This window comes from Caretta caretta, chromosome 15, assembly GCF_965140235.1.
Source record: "Caretta caretta isolate rCarCar2 chromosome 15, rCarCar1.hap1, whole genome shotgun sequence".
NCBI classification, from domain to species: domain Eukaryota; kingdom Metazoa; phylum Chordata; order Testudines; family Cheloniidae; genus Caretta; species Caretta caretta.
In genome coordinates, this window is record NC_134220.1 from 28,636,140 (window position 1) to 28,655,671 (window position 19,532).

Below are 19,532 nucleotides of genomic sequence, written 5' to 3' on the forward strand. Positions count from 1 at the left end.
TTTGAACATTAGAACTTGGTTTATCCCTTCTGATGATTGCCAGGGAGCTTTAACTCCTAGCCTGGCTGCTCCTCAGAGATGGGCCTCGGGCCTCAATTTAACATCCTCGCTTGGAAGGCAGGGGCGCATGTGTGTGTAATTGTGAAAACAAAATCTTTACCGCTTTGGGGTACAAACTCCTGGCTGCAGCATTACATTCTAAGAAAAGAGCAGCATTTATGATTATAGCATCAATACTGTAATAAGGTCAATATCTGTGTTTAAAGGAGTCACATAATCCCTGTGCAAGTACACACATTGTTATATATTTTTTGCACTATTAATAGGCTCTATGTCTTTGTGAAGATGGTGCCCCATGATAAGTGATGGTTTTGCAAAACATTTGGAGCCCAATTCAGAATTGCTTGAGGTTAAAGGATGTTTTTGTTTTGTTTTTGCAATTTGTTTCAACTTTCCATGAACAAGGTTTGTTTGGACATGCAGATTTGCTCAATGGAAATGGGCCCATTTTCAAGCATTGCTGGCTTGGCATTGACAAAACTGTGAAAAATTGTACTTGCAGATTTTTTTTCCCTATGAAAATAGCCATTTTGCCAGAAATTTTGCACAAAACCAAACCTCTACATACAATTACATAAAAATGTAAGGTGTGACTTTTAGAAGGCATTCCTGGGTGAGCAGCAGTAGCATGCAATCTGTGGGGAAAGTAATAGATTTTGTCCCTAGATAAACCACTGGATTAAATAATGAAATGTATCTGCTGCTGGGGCTTCTAAACAAAGATATACAGTACTTGCCATAATCAACAATATAACACTAGCACCATACACGCTAGGCAATGATATTCCTAGATTTGTTGGTTTCACCCACTTGTCACACTTCCATAATGTGCCCCTGTGCAGAGAGTTGACAGAAAAGCTTCCCGGACTATAGGGTAGAAATTGCAGTGGTTAATTTAATTAAGGAGTGTTTTGAGAACAGCCAACTTTCTCTTTTTAGAAACACTGGAATAATCTTCATTCTGATCTAAATATTAAGGGCCTAATCCAGGGCCCATTAAAATCAACGGGACCCTTAGCGTTTGCAACTAAATGTATTCCCCATGGAATGTTAAACCTATGGATGTATGGTCAGGAGTGATTCCCCTGCATCACCAAGTCTGGCAGCTGAGTTTACATCTAGAAAAGAATCGTGGATAAATAATCTCCAGTGAACTGAGCTCAAAGTAAGGGATAGATAGCAGCAGGCTTTAGGAATGAAGGCATGAGAGAGAATGATGCTAGAAAATAGTTTAACCATTAAAAGTACAGGAGAAAGTCATCAACCCACCTAACTCAGACCAGAGACTGTTAATCTTTAACCCATGTTATTCCTTTAAGAAAGTATCTTGTCAGGTTAAAAATCAGAATTACTTAAAGAAGAAGTGCCTTCCTTGCATTATTGACAATGTTTTAGATTATGCAAACTGAAAGAATTAAACTCCTTGACTTGAGTTTTCACCCGTATGTTGGTGGTTTGCTTTTTGACAATGCAAATAGACTGGGCTCTTTCAGTTTTGCCGATAGGCATTTTCTAGGCATTCGCTTTCAAGGTACCCTGCTCTAGCTGCTGCACTCCTACTGTATGTATTGCAGAAATGTGCTCTATATTAGGGGGGTTTATATTTTTAAAATGTCCATTTTCCCCTCCACCTTAAAACTGGAAACTTTTGTATTAGCCTCAAGTATAGTAAAAATCTAGGGTGAAATCCTGAAGTGAATGGGAATTTTGCCATTCATTTCAATAGGGCCAGGATTTTACCCGTTTTTTTTTTATACCACCTGAATTTGGGGGTCAAACTTGACCTGATAGTGTCCCTTTAATAAACACCCATAGAACAAGACTTCAGCATTATGGGCCTGAATCAAAGCTAGAGAAGTCAGTGGAAAGATTCCCACTGACTTCAACCAGCTTTGGATCCGGCACAGTACGAACTGAAATAAAATGGCTTGGTTTTGGTGCCTACAATGTATATTCTATCTCTTGCTGCACTGTCAAGGCATATTCCTTTGTCGAGTTCTTACGTATTCTCTCTTTTCTGCAGTCCATAGAAAATGTCTGGCAGGTATTCTTGGGTTCCACTCTGTGAACAGATTGCAGTTTAAGGATGAAATCCACGGATCTCAGTAAGGTCTCTTCAGGGTTTGCCACATGTAAATTAGGGATCATATAGTTTGTAAATGATCCGAAAGCGTGGTCAGTGTAACTGTCATAAACCTGAAACTGTCATAAGACATGGGGGACAATGTCTTTTTTTTTTTAATGGATGGTGTTTTAGCTGCTTTGTCAGATTTGGGTCATGCTGCAATGGGAGTGCATAAAGCCCCCTGCAGGCTTGATTTTTTTTTCCCTGAAATTCTCTCAAGTAAGGATTTTTCTCTCTCTCTCTCTCCCCCCTTTGAACGGAATAAATAATGCATTTTAGATTCTGCTATTTTTAGCTAGTTGGTTTGTAAGTTAACCAGTTGTACAGTTTCCCACTCAAACCTTTTGTGCTGTTGCGTCTTTCCAGAGCTTGCAAACGGTTGGTTTTTCAGAAGTTGCTAGCTATGTCTCTTCACCTGCACAGGATGCAGATGGGTTTGCACAGTTGCAGTCTCTGGTGGGCTTTTTGCATTTTACTCAAAAGATTAACAATTGCTGCAAAGTAAAATATTTACATTTTTTTCTTAGAAATGTAAAGACGGCATTAATACACTACATGTCATCCCTGAAAATAAACTAGGGCCTTTATCCTGCATCCTTTTCACAGACTGACACTAGAGCTGCTCAGAAAATTTTAGACAGAAGTTTTCCATAGAAAAATGCAGTTTTGTTTGGAATTGAAACATTGGACATATTGATTCTGATTAACTCTTTCGATAGGAAAAAGTCAAAATGCTTAATTTTGATAGTGTTCTTTCAAGTCATTTAGTTTCAACGTTTATATTTAATTCACGAATATATATATATATATGGTGTATAATATTTTAAATATGATATTAAAGCTGAAACAAAATGAATCAAAACAGTATTCAAACAAAATATTTTGAAGGCCCTGAATCCACGTTTTTCAGAATTCTAGTTTAATGGGAAATTGAAGAATTTTGGCTTTTTGTTTCAAATTGGAGTGATTTCCCACCCCCCATGAAATGTTGGAATTTCCCACAGAATGGAAATTTTGTTCCTGAACAGCTCTAGCAAGAAAGTCCTGATGGCTTTTGGCTAAGTTCCCAAGCAGGCTGTGACCATAACTAGCGGGCACAGGTATTTAAGGAAATAGTGTTGCCAGTTTGAGGAACGGTATTATCTAGAACTTTACATATTCATAGTGCTTGACAAAGGTTAATCTTCATGGCCTCACTGACGGATAGGGACAGGAGTATTATGTACTTTCTTATGGCTGGGGAAACTGAGGGAGATAAATGGTTGTCCAGGATCGCACAGCAAGTCAATAGGATCGGAGTGCCAGGATAAGAACTCACAACCTCTTGACTTGGTGCCCTTTGCTCAGTTAGACTGTGCTTCCTCCCGCACAATGTCTTCCGTACCCATACGCCTCACCACTGTACTTTGTTTTGTTTTAAATTAGCTGCCTATTAAGAGATTCCCAGAATGTATTAGATTGGACACTAACAGCTGTAGATGTCTCAATATTTTCAGGCAAAATGATAGTGGAAAGTGATACATTTTCTTCAGGTTAATTACTTTTACATTTCCTAATTATATTTTACTTCATTCAACCTACAGGATCTTTTTATTTTCACTTAGACTATATGAGTCAGTACGGTTATGACTAGACTTGGAAGGGTTAGATTTTTATTCATCGTACACACACACACACACACGCACGCTCTGATTAAAAATATTTCCATCAATAATGATTGAAATGTACAGATTAAGAAAGTAAGAAATGCTGCTTGAGAATTTATGCGAGTTTGATTTTAATGATAGTTACTTTGTATATCTTGACGTGTGATGTTCACAACTTATTTTAACAGTTAAAGTTTTAACTTTATGAATATCAATATCTACTGTCATTAAATATTTATTGTCTGACTCCCATAATTTCCCACAACTCTGAACATTTAAATAGACAAAAGTAGAAAAAGCTTAAAACCCATAATTTTGTGCTCCTGTGAAAACGAGTCAATAAAAATAGGGAAAAATGCTTAAAAATAAACCTCAATATTATCCATCAAAATTATAAAAAGAATTAAAATTGAGTTCTGCCCAGCCTAGTTATGATGCAACACTTGTCTCTGGGTTGGATGGTTACTGGGTCATCTAGGACTTCGTCTATTATGCAGTGCTGACATGGGGTGACTGTTACCTTGAGGTCCCTTTTGACCAGCTTTGGGGTCTAATCCAGAGCCTGTGGAAGTGCGTGGGTGTCTTCCCATTGACTACAAGGGGCTTTGGCTCAGGTCCTTGATGGCTGTCCAGGATGGTGAAAGTTAAAGATCCTGGGATTCTTGGGAAAGAGTGAAGGGATGGCCAATGTTTCATTTCCCTGTAACCTGATCCTGGTTTTGAATGGGCTGTAGGTGCTCATGCGTAGCACCTGTAAGGGTCTGACTCTGTGGCTATGGCTACACTACATGTTAAGTCGACATAAGTTATGTTGCTCAGGGGTGTGAATGAACCACCCCCCTGAGCAACATAACTTATGCCGACTTAGCGCCATCCACACCGGCGCTTATGTCAGCGGAAGAGGTTGTCCTGCTGACATAGCTGCTGCCGCTCGTTGGGGGTGGATTAATTAAGTCACTGAGAGAACTTTATCCTGGTGGCTTAGAGCGGCTACACAGAGAGCGTACTGCAGAGCAGTTGCATCACAGCTTCCCTCTCCCTGGCACAAGAAAGGGGGTCAGGGAAATATTTTCCTTTTTTTTGGACAGCTTTATATCCCCTGAAACGGGGAGGACTCTCTGAAAGGTACAGCCAGAGGGCTGTGCACTCCCACAAGACCACAGGATTGTGGTTGCCCAGAGAATGACATGGGAGGTAAGTGAGGTGTCTGCTCTTACTCCAAGGGGGCGAACTTGAGACATTAACCTTTGACAAAAAGAAAAGGAGGACTTGTGGCACCTTAGACACTAACCAATTTATTTGAGCATGAGCTTTCGTGAGCTACAGCTCACTTCATCGGATGCATACCGTGGAAACTGCAGAAGACATTATATGCACAGAAACCATAAAACAATACCTCCTCCCACCCCACTCTCCTGCTGGTAATAGCTTATCTAAAGTGATCATCAAGTTGGGCCATTTCTAGCACAAATCCAGGTTTTCACACCCTCCGCGCCCCCCCCCCCCACAAACTCACTCTCCTGGTTAGTCTCTAAGGTGCCACAAGTCCTCCTTTTCTTTTTGCAAATACAGACTAACACGGCTGCTACTCTGAAACCTAACCTTTGACAATACCCATTCTTCTTTCTTCTCCTCCCAAACTCCTTATGCTGCTTCTTTCCTTCTAGTCTTCTGCTTTTCCCTCCTAACTGACTCCTTGTTGGGTTAGTCTGAGGGAGGCATTGCTACTGAGGGAAAACCTGATCAGAGGGAAGATCATGCATATCTTTGCCCTGTCTAAAAGAAGAGTCTTTGTCATGTTAGTGGTTGCTAGGGCATTACCAATGGAAATATATCTGTTAACTAGCAGTGTTTCTCAACTTTTTGGTACCAGGACTGCTGCCTTCCTAAACTGGTCAGGGCAATCTCTTGGACCGGCGCTGGTCCTCGGATTGTTAGTTGAGAAATAATGAACTAAAGGGCTAAAATAAGTATCTGTGGTGTCCAGCAGAGGAGGGCTCGTCAGCACCACTCTCCTGTCTCTTGCACCATGACTGTCTTTGTGCTACCATGTCACATTCTGTGTGTGCAGGCGTCTCATGAACCGTTTGGAGGACATGCGCAAGAATGTGGCCGGCGATGGGGTCAATCGCTGCATCCTGTGTGGAGAACAGCTGGGATCAGCTTGTGTGGTGTGTGAGGACTGCAAAAAGGTGAGACCTCACCTAGGCTGAACTTGAGAACTACAGATCATACTGATGGTGCAACCTTCAGCTCGTGTATTCAGGGACTGCTGGGTTCTACCCTAGCTCTGACATCGACTCCCTTGGGCAAATCACATAGGTTGTGATTTTTGAAAGCCGAGTAGGGGATTTAGAGACACAACTCCCATTAGTTTTAATGGAAGATGTGTATCTAAATGAGCTCTGGTGGAATGACTGTTTAGTTTTTTGTTTTTTGTTCACTTGCAGTGCTGAAAAAATGAAAAGAAATTTGTTTTGGGTAGAGCAAAGTGTTTGGCTTTTCATTTAGTTTTTGAGTTTTTTTTTCCTTCAGGTTTTTAATTTTTTAAGAATAAAATTGAAGTAAGTTTCAGAACAAAATGTCTTTTTTTGATCAAGACTTTAGTTTAGAAAAATTTAGTTCAAAAAATGTTTCCCAGCTTTAGTCTGAATCTGTTGGGTCAGCTTTGCAAATCTCAACCTTAAACTTTATGCCTCCGTGAAACGAACCCACCTCCGCATGGCTTTGTGAGGGTTCGTGAGAAATCATTTTTAAACCATTTTGAATGTGTGAAGTGCCACAGTAAATGTCAAGTGTAATTATTATCACTAAATCTGAAATGATGTCCCTCAGTTGCACTTTGACATAGCTGAACATATGCTATGCAGAATGTCCTTCTGTTTTGGACTCACTCTGTCTGTCTATCTATCTGTTTTGGACGCTCCATCACAGCACGGTGAGCATTGCTGGCAGTCTCAGTCTTAACTTTTTGAATTTCCTTGATCATTTATTTTTGTACCTTTGAAACCAGACCTAAACACACCTCTTAGGGTGAACAACTGTGAGTCTTTAACTACAACAGGATTCAGGGATTGTTCTGCACAAGGCCTTTCTGGCAATGCTCGGTGGCAGCGACTTAGTGTCCCATTGTGCCATAAACATGTGATTTTGTTTTGTTGGTAGAATGTCTGCACGAAGTGTGGCGTCGAGGCAACCAACAGCCGCCCTCATTCCATCTGGTTGTGCAAGATCTGCAGTGAGCAGAGAGAGGTTAGTGCAATTCTCCTGGCTGGTTTTACTTCCTCACTGCCCATGTCTGGGATTTCCTGCCGGTTAGTGGTTCCAGAATCAGTAGCGGTTTTAAGTCGGAGCTTTAACAATAGTTGTCCTTAGCATTTCTTGATATTAAGCATTCTGCCACGTGGAGCATTATTTAAGGGGCTGGCTTCATGCTTGTACAATATTAATTCTGTGTAGGCTTGTCCCAAGAATCCCAGAAGGAACTGTGTTAATTAGATATAGGGCCAACTTCTTTCCCAAGCCATTAAATCATTTAAATCTCTCTCTCTTTCCCCCCTCATTCTCTACCCTCACTCCACGGACAAACTCTCATTGACAGATGAACAGCTCCGAGTTAGCAGGACACTCTCAGTAGAGATGGGGCAACTTTTTTTAATGAAAAGCAGGTTGAACAAGATGTGTTTTCCCCTAAGAAAATGAACCACTTTTGCATGTACCGATCGTCTGTTCTGGAGAGGGTTTCATGGCCATCAGCCCCATATATTGGCTTGCCCTGTGCTTTTGTACTATGGCTCACAAATTGAGAGAATAGGTTACGTGGAGACTTTCCCTTTCTGACAGGTCGCTTTCAAGCGCTGTGGATATATGTTCTGTAACACGGTGTCTGTTCAAAGAGAGGTGAAGTTTGGGGCCTTGGTACTCCATGCTTCTGCTGAGTCTGGAATACCAGGGCCCAATTCATGGTTGCATGGCACCTGGTGAGATCATTTGCCCCAGTGCCAAGTGGGCGTAAGGTGCTGTCATTCTGGGATGATAAGGTTCTGCACTCACTTTGCATTGGTGTATGTGATTGCACAGTAGGCAGGGCCACAGTGAATTGTGCCCAGCATGCTTGTGAGTTGGAGAGTGAGTCAAAACACTGCTGTGTGCGAAAAGCTAGAATCATCCGTTCAAGCAGGCTGGAGAGTTAATTCAAGGCTGGCTATCAAGAGGCTCCACCCACCATCACTTTGGGTACCATGCTCATCATTTCACTAAACAAGGTGATAAGCATCAAACGAGCTCTCGAAGGCTGATCTGCCCAGCCAGAATGTAGCTATGGGGCAGCTGCTGAGAGCTGATTAACCCTTAAATGTGGGGCACATCCCACCTTGTTTAATAAAGGGATGCTCTTGTGGGCGAAGCACTGCCATTTTCAGGGGAGTGAGAACCTCCCTCTGAACCTCCCTTGTGCTCTGCCTCTTTCCCAGGTGTGGAAGCGTTCGGGGGCATGGTTCTTCAAGGGCTTGCCGAAGCAAGTGCTACCTCGGCCAATGCCCGTCAGCAAGAACAAGCCGCCGCAAGCTCCCAGCGAACCTGCCTCCTCGGAGCCACCTGCTCAGGACCTGAAACTTCACTCCCGCATGCCGAGCCGTGGTAGGGGGTGGATTTTTATTCTTCCATCTCCTCTCCAATCTCTCTAACGCAGCCTTAGGGGGTGGTGGGGTGGCTCATGGCAATATAGTGCAGTGTCTGGTAGTGAAAGCTTGGAAGATCCATCCCTACATGAACACGTGTTGACAGTAAAATGCCCAGTTGTGTTACTGCTAGTGTATGTTTTCTGATCAGCCTGTAGTTTGTCCTTTCCCCCCCCTGCGGGTAGCTGGGTGGCTCCATTCCCAACCCTCAAGACCCAGCTCTTGTGCCTCTTCTATCTGGAAGATCTCCAAGGCCCTGGGCAGCTTTTTAAATGTTCTCTAACCTAAGCCACACACACGGCTGCGGTAAGTACCAAAGTATGCTCTGTGCAGGGAGACAAATTCACTGAGATGATTGTAGGGAAAGTGATTAATGTGAAACCTTGGTACTGCAGTAATTAAAATAAGAAACCCCAACAAAACAATTTTGGCCCCTTATGGGTTCAATTAAAATGATCAATGGGCTGCAGTGCCCTTTAGAACGAAAGGCATGTTCATACAGTAAACCAGCAGCCTGATTGATACTCTCTAGAGTAAGCCTTGGATTTTGATTTTGTTCTGGAGGGAAAGGAGAGCAATTCCCTCCACCCCCTTCTTCAAAAGCTTTTGCTAACTTAATCACATACATCTAATCAGCCCGGAGGACCTCTGCTAAATTCCAGCGTGGAGTGAAATAGGGAAGGGAGCCTTGATCCTGAGTTCGAATCCTGCTCAGTAAAACCTCATGGAGAAGAACTGCTAAAATTCTTCCAGTAGGCGACCTCCATTTGGTGGAATTTCCTGGAGCTCCAGGATCACATAACTGTCCGTTCGTTGACGATTGAGGCTGAGGCATCCTACTTTAAGTTTATTCCTCAAGTGGTTAAGACAAGGCTTCATCGTCTTCCATGCCCAGTTTGGATCCTGGTCACATTCGGAAAGCCCTGCAAACTTGCCTGTTTGTCCCAGCTTTTCTGTAACCGTTGGCTCAGCTTCTTCTACCTACTCCCCTCCTCCCTTTAAAGTCACGATGCTGAGGGTACTGTAGGATATTCACCCCCTCTGAGTGGAAATTGCTTTTGCCTTAATATAAGCCATACATCCCAGTTCCAAGATGATGAACACTCACATATGTCCAAGCTAATGACTGCATTGCTGCCCCAGCTTTTGGCTAGGAGGGCAGCACTACAGCTCATTGCGGATCTCCTCCTCTTTTCATCTTGGTACGAGGGTTCGCTCCATTCATTGATTGCTCTTTGTTTGTGCTGCCCAGGGCAAGCTGAGGCCGGGGCCTCTGCCGAACAGGACTCTTACGGTAAGAGCACTGGCTTTCAAACCTCTACCCGGCTGCTATCTCATTAGCGCGTTTGCTGAATGTTCCTGCCTGCTAATGCTCAGGGACGTGCAGCAGCCAGGTTTCTCCTCCCACCCCTCCGTAATCCATCAGCAGGGCCCGTAAGTGCATGAAAGCTTTCGATTACATTTAATTTCCTCTTTAGTTTTTTCTTTGTAATTTATAAACAGGTGTGTGGGTGGGTGGGATGGGATGGGATACCTTCAGAGAACACTTCCCATGTGATGGAAAAGGCTCATTCACCCAGAGAGGTGACCAGTGCCACCCTGCTGAGCAATGATGCCCGCGGCATCTGGCTCAGAGGTGCTTGCCTCTTGTTTCCCATGTTCCTCTTATGTGCTTCCACTCTTCCATTCTGAAGAACGTCTTCCGGAAACCTACCCTTCCCTGGAGCAAGAATTCAGAGCTCTTGCTAGCTAGTTTAATCTTCCCTCTCTTCTTCTGACATCCCCCAAAGACTCAGTCATTTGTGGTGGGACTTGAAGTCACCTGGGGACCATAGCAAAACAATGCTATTCATGAGTGTGTAAATATCGGCTTGAAAACCTGCTACCAGGTGACTTTTGGCAGCCGTGTACCGCCCCTGCAGACCAAAGTACAACAGGAATGTTTCTGTTTATTTCAGTGGGAGTTGGCTTGTGCTGCATGTGAGTTTGTGTTGGGAACTTCTTAGGATTCGATCCAAAGCTATGGTTAGATGTGGGTCCACTGCAAAATTCAGGTCCAAATTTCAAGCTCCCAAAGTCAGGGGATGTTTGGAGTTCAGGTTATTGGATTGGTCCCATCTCGGATTTATGGGTTTTTGAAGCCGGAAAGGACCCCTATGATCACTGAGCCTGATCTCCTGCATAACACAAGTCATAATAGAATCGCCATTGTTTTCTTGTCATTAATCAATTACAAATATTAAGTCCTTTCTGCTGTGGTTATTTTTATCCAGGGGTTCCAGCTAGCCCTGTAATGTAGTTATGGGAAGCCTGTCACATAACAGGGTATTTTTATACCAACACCACCCATTTCACAGGAATTTAGTTATTTTGGGGCACTCCCACCTCCTGTCCATTTCTCAGTTGAAATGTTGTAATTGAAAGAGCCGAACTACATCTGTAGGTGGTGTTTCCTGACGTGGATTCACATGCTCCTCACTGTATTTTCAGGTTATTTAATTTGAGTCACGCAACCCCTCCTCCAAAACCCTTCATGTAAGAGAAACTTTAGAGAGAGACAGCTGTCGATTACACATTGTGAAAGAGACTGAGACCACAACCCTAGAATGGCAACTTCTGCTCCTGATGTGGGTTCTCTCTATTGCCTTGGAGTTCCCTATATTGCCAATATAACCTACACTAGCACAGAGTGGGAAATTGGCACCTTCTAGTGCCTGGTCCACAAAGAGGATAAGAGTTTACTACAGCTTCCAGCTAGAAGAGCTACTCTTTTAGCTTAAGCTGTAGAGGCGCATGCAGTTAGCACTGAAAGTCCTGGCTTCTCACCAAACCTGGGTGGTGAGTTAGCCTTAAATTTCTCATTGTGGTGAAGGAGGATGCTAATGTTTAACTGTTCCAGTGGGGCAGGTATTAATACATAAAAGAATGTATAGCACTTTGAAAGTGAAGTGTGCTCTACAAGTGCTAGGTGGTATTATTCAGGGGGCAGCATTGTTACTCGCATCTATCCTTTCAATTGGTCATAGTCATTTCCTTAACACCTTTCCTGGCAGGGAGGTCCAAGATTTTTACCCTGACTTTTAACCCTGCCCTATATCAGGCAGCCCCTTGCTTCTGGGCAGAGGTGGGTTGAAACCTGTCATTGATCCTGGATTGAGGACCTCTTACCTGGACTGGGGAGAGCCAGGGTCACCGTGTGCTGCATTCTCGCCGTACTCCTGTGCATGGCTGCTGGGGAGCGAGTGGTGGTGTTTGGTCCCAAGCTCAGTTCTCTTGCCTGGCTGTGAGCTGGCATCACCAGGCCGGCCTGTTTATTTGGAATCGTAGCCCCATGATTAAAATCTGAATCACAGTGTAAATCCCATAGAATTACCTGACACCCACATTTAATGCCAGGCATGTGCCTCGGGATTGAGGCTGTCGGAGTAATGATTAGCCTGCTGCTTACTTTGTCTTCAGAGCAGCAGAGGGTCACTGATCAGTATGGCTCTTGCAGACTGAGGTCTGGCCAGCAGTACAAAAGCAGAAGCCCCAGCCTTGTGTCGCTGCAAACATTCACCTTTTCCATTTCCTTTCAGGTGGCCCTGAGGAGAAGAGGGGAATGGGCAGGAAACCAGGTTTGTTTCTAAGCTATGGATGCCTTTCCCCGCTTCCTTAATAAAGGATTTCCTCCCTCAATTTATTCCAGAGTCAGAATTTGCTGGGGCAGATGCCCAGATGCCTTCAATAGCTTGGAAGTTTTGATTATTAGTTAGCGAAGCCATGTTTAATTTCCAAGTGCATAATACTGTGACAAAGCTATGGCTACCTAGGACTTTACAACTATCCCTCTGGAGCACACAGTGGCCACTCAGAATTTCACAGTGATAGCAGAATAGAGCTCAGATTCCAACACCACAGGTCCTGCTACATGCGCTAAAGGAGAATCTCCATTTGCCATTAGCAATATAGGGCTTATGACTACACTTGAGCAATTCTGTTTTCATCCAGTAGAGGGCAGCAGAGCATATACACATTAGCCTGCTGATTTGCAGGGAATTGCAGTTTGTTTTTGGGTTTTGTGACTGTTTTAATTCAAGTCTGTTTTTGTTTGTGTTTAGTCAAATCCCGGGACCCCAGCCATGATTCTGAACGTGGCTATAGTTCAGAAGAAGAGAATCCTGCTGCCTACAGGGGAAGGAAGGGGACGAGACCAAGGCCAGAAGCAGGTAAAGATTTGCTAGCTTGGCTGAGACCAGTGACTAATGCAGGGAGGATCGGGATTCTGTACAATAAATCTGCTGGCTCTTGATGGGGCAGAGAACGCCCTCTGGCGGCTGTGACCTGTCCCGTTGGCAATACGCCTTCCGGTGCCTCAGTCCAAGCCTGAACGGGAATTCAGGTGCTGAATGCATTTAAGTTTCTCTGAATGGAAAGCAGAGAGAGACCAGCTGCCCCCTCCCCCAGCTTTCACTCAGGAAATCTGGCAAGGCAACATCCTGAGCAACATCACAGCTTTACATGCACTCTCCGCTCCCAGCACTGACGCACGCTGTTCACTCTTGGGGGTTGATTTGGCTCAGGGAAAGCTTGGGCCTGGATGTAATAGGAGTCTCACCTGTTTATGCCAGGGCTGAATCTTTCCTGGCCTGATTATCACAAGTAACGAGCACCTGCTGCTCCCACTGACATCAGATGGTGGTGTGGGTTCGAGGCCCAAATGAAAACCAGGCTGTTAGACTCTTCTCCATGCTGAGCAAAACTCACCTCTATTCAGACGGCTAGCGCAGCACTCATGCACCGCTCAAGTCCCCCCAGCCTCTGATTTTTGGTTGCCTTGATTATCATGCACATTGTAGGGAGAGTGGTCACTTTGGATGAGCTATTACCAGCAGGATAGTGAGTTTGTGTGTGTGTTTTTTGGAGGGGGGTGAGGGGGTGAGAGAACCTGGATTTGTGCAGGAAATGGCCCACCTTGATTATCATGCACATTGTGTAGAGAGTTGTCACTTTGGATGGGCTATTACCAGCAGGAGAGTGAGTTTGTGTGTGTGTGTGTGGGGGGGGTGGAGGGTGAGAAAACCTGGATTTGTGCTGGAAATGGCCCAACTTGATGATCACTTTAGATAAGCTATTACCAGCAGGACAGTGGGGTGGGAGGAGGTATTGTTTCATGGTCTCTGTGTGTATATAAAGTCTGCTGCAGTTTCCATGGTATGCATCCGATGAAGTGAGCTGTAGCTCACGAAAGCTCATGCTCAAATAAATTGGTTAGTCTCTAAGGTGCCACAAGTCCTCCTTTTCTTTTTGCGAATACAGACTAACACGGCTGTTACTCTGAAACCTGTTTAAATATGGCTGCTGCTTATGCATTTCTGCATGCAATGTAGGCAGGGTCTTAAACAACGTTTAAACCATTAGCCCTACTGCGTGTGACCATTTATCACTATTTAACCAGGCCGCTCCTGGTAATCAGCGCCCTCTTAGTGTGCCAATGACTTTCCCAAGGCTGCCTTTTGTATATATCCCTGCTGTTCTGCAGAGACAAGGCTCCTGGTGTGAGAGGCACGTTTTTTCCCCACATTAACTCTCTCTACACTTACGTAGCCGCCCCCGACCTGTTGCTATACACGCTCTCCTGGTGTGCGGAGACCCTGAGAATTCATCCAAGGGTAAAAATACCATTTATGTCATAAGAAAGATTTATACCTGGCATCTTCAGCACAAGCCAGGTAAGTGCTGAGACTTTTTGCATTCCAGCCAGGGGTTGCAATTTATCAACAAGAGGAGATCAGAATCACTAGCCAACGTGGCTGTAATTTATCTATTCAAACCGCCGGCGCTAGATGAATGTAAATAAAAACAAAGACCGCGATTGTGGTTGTCTCTGAAAGGGAAGGTGATAGAGTATTACACCACCTTCTAGGGCACAGTAAGGCTGTAATTTCATTAGTGGGCACGAGAAGTTACCATAAAGGGAAGTCTCCAGTATGGGTTTCAACTTAGCCCTATGGCGCCTGCATGTTGAGCCCGCCCTCCCAAAGGCATTTCCCACTCTGTCTCCCCAGCATCCACTCCTACGGGCCTCCCCCGAGTAGCTGAGCTGAGGGTAAGCCATTGCTCAGTAGCACTTGTTAGTGTCCCCATCTGGCATAAGATACCCCGAATGATGCAAAATACCCACTTGTACATACCCCTCTTTAGAACACGCCCTGGGCTTGGTCACGCGTTCTTACATGTATTTCATCCCAATGCATTGCTGTCAAACAATGTATTTTGTGCATTTATGCCTGTGATTGTAGTTTGGTGCAAACAGCTTACATGCCAGATTCACAGCTGGCATAAGCAGGAGCAACTCAGTTGAATGAGCTCCTGCTTCCCCCAGCTGGCACAAAGAGTAAATCTAACTGCATGCTAAGGAGCAGGACAGCGGCCCTTAGCTAGTGATGACAGGCTTCACTTGAGGTAGCAACGAGCGTAGCTAGAATCTGCTGAGAAGTTGCTTCTTTTCAGATCTGCCTAACAAAATGGTTCGATTGGAGACACACAGTGAAGCCATCTGCTTGGATCTATTGGATGAATCCAGCTGGTCTCAGACATTTCATGCCGTTGAGTTTTCACCCTACTGTGAGACAGAATGAGTTCTGTGTCATTTTGCTCTTCAAAAGCGTGCTCTCCGCCAGCCACCTTCGCTCTGGCTGTTGCTAACAGCTGCCTGTTTTCTTGGTTTCAGAGGAGCAGCCGTGTTAGTTTGTATTCACAAAAAGAAAAGGAGGAGTTGTGGCACATTAGAGACTCACAAAATTATTAGAGCATAAGCCTTTGTGAGCTACCGATGAAGTGAGCTGTAGTTCACGAAAGCTTATGCTCTAATAAATTTGTTAGTCTCTAAGGAGACACAAGTACTCCTTTTCTGTTTTCTTGGCTGGCTTTGGTGGCTTGATTGATCAGATTTGTGTGATTTTTAAGAAACCCCTATCATCTAGCAAGGGATAGCTGGTTATTGTAAGCAGGCCATTGTATATTGCCCTCTGGCCGAATCCTTCACTCCCATTGTCCTACTCTAGGTGGCTAATGCTAGCACATTTCTTCTCCCTCCCCCTCAGTTTCCTTCTCTGCTCTTTCCCGTCTCTCCCTCTCTTGCTGTGACATGTGCTTGTGGCAGAGGCGGTGATAAAGCTGGAAGTTGCCCTTCCACAAAGCAACGTTAACTTCATAAACACGATAGTTATGGGCAATAAAAAATCCCCAGATCTGGCGACGTTCCCAGAGTTCCATGTGGGGTGATTTGCGATGCATGGAAATGGGATGGATTTATAACGGTGATTGAGAAAAGCCAACCTCCCCGTTGCTGTTGTTGCTGTACTTTCAGGCAGTGAACCAACGGCTGCTGTTTCTGGCCGGGGAAGCTACCCACCTCCGAGCCGCAAACCGTCTGAGGTCAGAATGGCTCCAAGTGGCAGCGAGTTTGCTGGCAGGGTTGCTGAGAACTGGGAGTACGCAGCGGAAAGTGAAGTCAACAGAAGCCCTGGAAGTGAGAGAAAGCAATGAAAAGTCTACTGGGGGCGGGATGGGGGAGGGTGGAAGGGGGGGAGTGGGTTCCTGGTCCTGCCTGCAGGCTATAGCGGTTGTGTAGGATAGTGTGCGATCAGTGTCAGTCTGGAAAGAGCCAGCCTGGAATGAAGCTGGGCAAGTTGTGCCTCTCTGCCTTATAGCAAACTGCCTGCTTTGTCCAGACTGACCCTCCGGAGCTTCCCCCTAGCAGACAAGCAGGACCCCTTCCCCCTCCCCTTAAAGTGATAGCAACCAACACAAGCCTCAATACACCACACTTAGCAGACTGAATGCTGCTGTAGACCAAATAAATCTGGCTTTGAGTGGGGCTGGACAAGTCCAGGACCAACACTCCCTTCAGCTTCAGGAGGCTTGAAGCCCAGAGCCTGATCAGGCTCATCAGATTTGAATAACGAGACCAGCCTGTGTCCCTCCCTCCCCCAAGAGGAGCTCTGGTCCCAGTCACTGATGCTGGGCAGACACAGACTTACTCTTTCTTATTTCCTCCCTTGACGCTGACACTATTTCCCTTCTTCACTTTCCCAGCATAAGGGAGAACGGGGATCATGCCACAAACCGTTATCAGGGCTACTCAGCTGAATTTGCTCTGGCCGTGCCAGTGTCCCTTGCTGGGTTTTGCTACCCAGGAATGTTCGTGGGAGTGAGATTGAGTGGCACAAATAATCACCAAAAGCTACGTTTAGAACTGACCATGCAGCAAGTGAATCTGCTCGCACAGAGCTGTGCTCACGTAGGAGGGGACTGCATACTCACCTCCTCCTTGAAGAGAAATAGCACCATTGTTTGCCTGGGTCTGTCTGAGCTGCTCCCTTTAAGCACAAGCAGAGGAGAAATCCTGCTGTCATTATTTACGCCAGACTCCCACAGAATTCCTAGTGGGCTGGATTTTTTTAATGTATCCTCAGTACTTAACCTTGAGGTAGGTCAAAATTCTACAGATGAGGAAACTGAGGTACAAAGGTCGGGGGCTTGCAGTTAGTCTGTGAGCCAGATTTAGCAGCCAAAGAATCCTGGGACCCAGTCCTTCTGTTAGGCCACCATGCTGAATACGTGTCAGACTCTCTTGCCTTTCTCATGCTGGGGTGTGTGTGTGTTTAATATAAATGATATATATATAGTGTGTGTGAGAATTTGCAAAGTGCTTTGAGATCCCCAGGTAGAAGGTGCTATGTATATGGCATTTTAGTTGTTATAAAACCAGATTAAATGCAAAACAATTGTTACCTTTGGAGAATTCAGACCGTTTCCCAAACATGTCTCCTCTTCCAAGGTGAGGCGGATAGGTGCCGAGTGAGCCTAGCCATAACACACTGATGCTGCACATACTCTCCGTGCGGTAATTTCAAAGCTTCATTGATGAAAGCCACTGTCTTGATTCTGCTCAGTGTCACTTGTTCCATGAAAATTTAATGGGCCCCAAGCTCTTGTAAATTGTTCTGATAAAAACTGATGACTGACAGTTTATGCCAGAGCTTGTCGAGGACAGAATTCTCCCTAGGGGGCGTTGTAGGTTGACAGGCAACTTCAGAGACAGCCTTTCAGCAGGGAGCTGAGCTGGTAAATTTATGTTGTGAGCTAAGCACCACTGGAAAAAATCCAAGTTCTCTTTAATTCCTTGGATATAAAAGGAATACTTAATAGCCAACTGCTGGAGATACTAATCATGTAATTCCCTTGCCTGGTGCCAGATGGAGTCTGTACTTTCAATTTCATGTTCCTGTGAATAACAGAGGTAGAGTGGACTGAATATTAAGGGTGTATATCAGCCTGCGGGTCAGGCAGGAGCCCTCAGAGCACTTTCACAGTTTATCTCATCAACCGTAATCTCTGTTAGACAGTACAGCCTGGCAGTAGTTCTGTTGTTTAATCCAGTCCATATGTATGTGCAGTGGAGATTGCTGCAGTAGTTCCTATTATCTTAGCGTTACTTGCAGCGAATCAGTGTAATCTGTCTATCAGCAGAGTTCATTGTCCTACACACTGGGCTAACCTGGTGCAGTAGGTTGGAAGGACTGCATCAGGAAACTTTATAAAGATTTTCCCCAGTGCACCCAGGCCGTGAGAGCTGGGTGAATACAGCATAAAAACTCCTGTGAATAAGGTTTGCTGCTGAATTCAGCTCAGCCGTGCTTTAAACAAGTGCTTAAATCCTTCCCTATTCAGGAAAGCAATGGGGCTTAAGCATGTGCTTAAAGTTAAACATAAGCTTAAATGCTTTCCTGAATAGGGATGCTTTCCCGACACACTCATCCAATCAGAGAGAAGTAACAATACCATGTGACTCGCATCATTCCCACTCAGCACAGATTGAATGGTGAATCTTTGTTGAGGATTTTTTGCTCTAGTCTCTACCCATGTTAACAATCAGGGGAAAAAGGATTGTTTTTTGGGGGAAAAAAAAAGAACGAATTCGAGTTAGTTGCAACCTCAAACACAGGAACCACCGGGCTGGATCAGACCCAGGATCCACCTAGTCCAGTACATTGTCCCTGATAGTGGCCAGCACCAGATAAAGGTGGAAGCATGGCTTGCTCTTTCTGTGCCCTATTGAAATAATTCTCGATGTGCGTACGTATTGATAGGGGCACTAGACGTGGTCTGAAGTGAATGGGTTGTGGGCTTGATCTTGCCAGGTGCTGAATTCCCTTCACCCCGCAGCAGCTTTCAGGATTAGGTCCTAGGGCTGCTTTTCCACCAGGCCATTGTTCAAAAGGAGCGGCAGCAGCCCGCCATTGTATTCCGGTTTAGGGGGCACAGGTTTTTCTCTCTCTGTGACAAAAGAGGAGCATCTGTTTTATCACATTCTGTAAGGTCATAACTCCAGCTGTGCAGCAGACAAGGAACCTTATTCTATTGACTATAAATATAACTTCCCAGAGGCCATGCTGATCTGGCTTTGCTTGATCAGCCTCTGCCGGTACCGGTCATTGAAAAACTTTGCTTCACCTTCTTGGTGCTTGCGTTCGTGTCTGATGTGACACGCCAGTCAGTGGTGTGGATGCTTGGCAGCTCTTATGCTCTGATCCCTGTGGGGACTGCTGCAAACCTTCACCTCTTCCTGCCCTCCTTACACCTGGCTGCTGGAGAGGGCCAAGAGGTCAGCTTGTACCCACAGGTTACCTGACCCACAGAAATGGAGGGATAGGTGATTGAGACCAGTTCTGAGACCTATCAGGCTCTGGGATCAATGGAAGCTTTCATAGTAGTGGGTGTTTGAGACCTTATAACTTGTAACAAGGCTCTTAATCAGTTTCTGTTCTCCACTCCATGCTACACACACACACACACACACACACACACGTCTCCTCCTTATTTCATTTCTTCTAAATAGAGCTCAGCCAGTTTCTCTCCCCTCTGAGTGAAATCTCTTGTTTCCTGCCTTCTGGATGGCGTCTGGCTGCAGCAACGCTTCTCCTCTGCGCTCTGCAGCCCTCCTGTGAACAGTGTGATTTTCCTGTGTCAGATAGG

The 19,532-nt window shown here is 45.0% G+C and overlaps 1 protein-coding gene across 25 annotated transcripts in view; it reads left to right on the top strand.

Annotated features, from left to right (window-relative positions):
• Nucleotides 1-19,532, top strand: part of RPH3A (rabphilin 3A) — a 148,806-nt gene that overhangs the window by 98,842 nt on the left and 30,432 nt on the right. For 23 of the 25 annotated variants that reach the window (XM_048821164.2, XM_048821178.2, XM_048821186.2 and 20 more), the window contains 7 exons: nucleotides 5,903-6,023; nucleotides 6,997-7,083; nucleotides 8,304-8,469; nucleotides 9,763-9,804; nucleotides 12,089-12,127; nucleotides 12,611-12,718; nucleotides 15,862-16,023. In XM_048821164.2, coding sequence (XP_048677121.2) covers nucleotides 5,903-6,023; nucleotides 6,997-7,083; nucleotides 8,304-8,469; nucleotides 9,763-9,804; nucleotides 12,089-12,127; nucleotides 12,611-12,718; nucleotides 15,862-16,023 — 725 coding nt within the window. The remainder of the gene's footprint in view (nucleotides 1-5,902; nucleotides 6,024-6,996; nucleotides 7,084-8,303; nucleotides 8,470-9,762; nucleotides 9,805-12,088; nucleotides 12,128-12,610; nucleotides 12,719-15,861; nucleotides 16,024-19,532) is intronic. The other 2 variants (XM_075120100.1, XM_075120099.1) reach the window with 2 other exon arrangements.